Source organism: Acanthisitta chloris, unplaced genomic scaffold (assembly GCF_000695815.1).
Source record: "Acanthisitta chloris isolate BGI_N310 unplaced genomic scaffold, ASM69581v1 scaffold13592, whole genome shotgun sequence".
Taxonomy (NCBI): Eukaryota; Metazoa; Chordata; class Aves; order Passeriformes; family Acanthisittidae; genus Acanthisitta; species Acanthisitta chloris.
In genome coordinates, this window is record NW_008662254.1 from 52980 (window position 1) to 56252 (window position 3273).

At 43.0% G+C, this 3273-nt stretch overlaps 1 protein-coding gene across 1 annotated transcript in view; it reads right to left on the bottom strand.

Annotated features, from left to right (window-relative positions):
- The window catches only part of THBS4 (thrombospondin 4), a 37342-nt gene that overhangs the window by 8209 nt on the left and 25860 nt on the right, over positions 1 to 3273 (bottom strand). Inside the window, 3 exon segments of the mRNA XM_009070538.1 lie at positions 1 to 97; positions 2100 to 2152; positions 2926 to 3044. Coding sequence (XP_009068786.1) covers positions 1 to 97; positions 2100 to 2152; positions 2926 to 3044 — 269 coding nt within the window.

Sequence of the window (3273 nt, forward strand, 5' to 3'; positions counted from 1 at the left end):
ACACTCATCACCCAATCCATCCTTATCCGTATCCAGCTGGGAGCTGTTAATAACAGTGGGGCAATTGTCTGTGCTGTCCTGGTGTCCATCCCCATCACTACAAGCACAGAAACACAAAGAAATAGCATGTCAGCATCAGCTCCTGCCTCTGCACAGGGAACAGCATGGACACCTGAGTGGGAAGCGAACCAAAAGCACACTTGGAGCTGGATCAGACCAGTGGGACAACATGACCCGTTGTTGCTCAGGTGGCTGAACAGCAAGGAGACCAGGAACAAAGAGAGACTGTATGATAAGGTGGCAGCAGCACAAAGGCTAAGCCAGGTGCTATAAAAATACTTAGATAAGGAAAAGAAAAAGAAGTCTGACATGGTGTGGGAAACATATCCAAGATCCCAAACAATGTTCACTCCTAAAGGGTGTGTGAGGCACATCCAGCAAGCACAGTATCACCAATTAAAAGGCACCCAGGAGACAGCAAGAGCTGAACACCTGGTGTCCCTTGTCACACACGCTGTGCACACGTGTCTTGGTGTTCATGAAGATGCAGGTGTGAGTGTGAATGAAACGTTATGAGAGAGCCTACATGAGCACCTGAAATCAGACTTGTTTAAAAACAAGCACTGCTCTCACCCTCCGGCATAGCAAGTTTTAGTGGTGGACTTGGCAGTGCTAGGTTAGTGGCTGGACTCAATGACCTTAAATGTCTTTTCAAAACTGAATGATTATGGCCCTGCAGGGGAGACATGCATTAGGAAACAGAGGAGAAAGTCTGTAGCTCCTAAGCACTCCCCCAGTTGGTTACAGTCTATAAGAAAGGGTTCAGGAAGTTATGGGGTAGCTGCATGATTTTGCCATGTCAACAGTTGAGTACATCTGTGAGAAAAATGGCCTGAAGTCACGCAAAAAAACCCAAAATGGTTTCTGTGATAAGCAGCTATGTTTGCCCTCAGTAGCTGTTTACCTAGCACAGGTGCAGGAGTGAGTTGCAGACAAATTAAGGTGCTGTTATGACTTATATCTATGCATATTCCCATCCATCTTTCCCTGCTTAAGAAATGTGCTTTAATTTTAGGTCAGAGCAACTAATACATGCACAATATTGAGATAAAATGCAATGAGGACCATGCATGTGTATATATTTCAAACTTAACCTCAGGCAGAGCTACAGCATTTCCATCAGGAAATGCTTCGGACACATGAGTTAAGTTTATGGGGGGGGAAAAAGTCCTTTTTTAAAACATGAAAAATCCTAAGACATATCTACTTTAGAGCAAAAGGCTAGTGACCTTGGTATCTACTGGCCCAAGACTAGGAATGCCCCCTGCAGAGGATGGAAGTGCAGCTCCTATCACCAAGAGCAGCATCCAGCAGCAGCCCTGGGGTGAAACTCTGCAGCTGTCTGTCACTGGTGAAATGCTGTGCCAACAGAGGATTTATCACTTCCTTTTCCTCTTGCTGTAGGTGAGGAGCACATGGGAGGACTTGCCACCCCTAAAGCTGGTTATGCAGAAGCTGCTTCCAGCAAGCTGATGCAATCTGCCATGGGATGTCCTCCCCTGAATGCCCAGGGCATGTGAAACCACAGAGAAGCCTTGCCACTCTTGCTGTCCTAAAGCAGAGGGATTTATCTGCAAGTATTTTATACTTGATAATAACTTAATTCAAATTCTGGAACACTAGATTCTTGCAGAAAAACATACAACCCTTAAGTATGAAATTTCTGCTAAAGAAACAAAGAAATAAAAGAGAAATGAAAAACAGAGAAAACCCAAAAGACATTGCCTCACTACGAAGCCCTGAGCAGTGCTCTGGGTTTTACAGCCAGAGAACTGCGTGACTGTCACTTCCACAGGAACTCACAGGAAGCCTGTGTGAATGGGGCTGAGGATGAATTAAGGTCTCTAACTGTACTGCTACAGGGAAGTGAACCAACAAGGCTGATAAGTCATAACACTATTTTTGAAATAACATCCCTCTGGAATAAAACCCAGGCTAGACTGAGGGATTACAGATCTTCAGGAATCAGTAGCATGCTTCAGCTCAAGACTAGCCTCTTCCACCTCCCTGCTGCTGTTACAAGACACAACACAGCATACCTGTCCTGATTGGTATCACAGGAGTCTCCAACCAGGTCATTGTCGACATCCGACTGCAAAACAAACCATAAAAAGTTCCAGCATCAGCTGCCAGAAGCATCTATCGAAATGGCAGTACTGAATTAAAACACAATCAAATCAAGTACAATTAAAATAGAAGCATGGAAAAACATTTGTTTTACAAAACATATTTTCTTGCTTGCATCATCCATCTAACCAAATAGTCAGTTTTTTTAAAGAAGACAATGAATAAACAGGGTTAGACTTGACTGGAGCAGTTCAAGCAAGATTCCTCTACTATTGAAAAAATAAGTATCCCTCATTTCTTACAGAGGTAGCTTTAAAGATCTGCATGTTGCTCTACAGTTTCCAACATTTTTTGTTAGTTACAAGAGGATTAATCAGAATTCCAAACATGAAAATTTCCACTGACTTCTCAGCCAGTATTGAAAATTTTGCTCAATAAGAACACCAGGATTTTGTTGTAACTAATGAAATATCAAGTGTAACTAAATCACACCTCTGTTTGGAGTCTAGCACTGGACTCCATGGAACTGGAGTTCACATTTCAGAGCATGACAATAGAAGATATGGGCAGGGCAGAAGTCCTAACAACATCCCACGCTATGGGAATACAACTGGTTGCTCCCCTTTCCCAGGTCAGGAGAGGCTGAAGCTCTGTAAAACTTTTCTGAATACCTAGATACGCATTATCATTAAAATATAAATACTATGGTTGCATAGGTTGCCTCATGCTCTTGCATCTTTATGGACCTCAGCAGTCCCTCTCCCTAAACAAGGGTATTTTCCGCTTCTGCCTGCTGACCTGGTTTGGGTTACTGATTGTAGGGCAGCTGTCACAGGCGTCACCAACACCATCATTATCTGTGTCCTCCTGGCCTTCATTGGGGATCCTCTGACAATTATCCAAAAGGTTCTTAACACCTAGGGAAAACCAGTGGAAGCTGGTTAAAAATAATTCACATATTTGTTACTGGACAACAAAAACACTAAGAACGGTAAAGGCACTAGCCCTTTTCAGCAACTACTTTATCTTGCAATGAAATTATAAGCTTAAATATATATTTATATCTTTCTTGTGTGTGTGTGCATTCCTTTAATAGAAGTTAGGAACATCTCATTACTATGCTCAGCTCTGGGCCCCTCCGTTCAG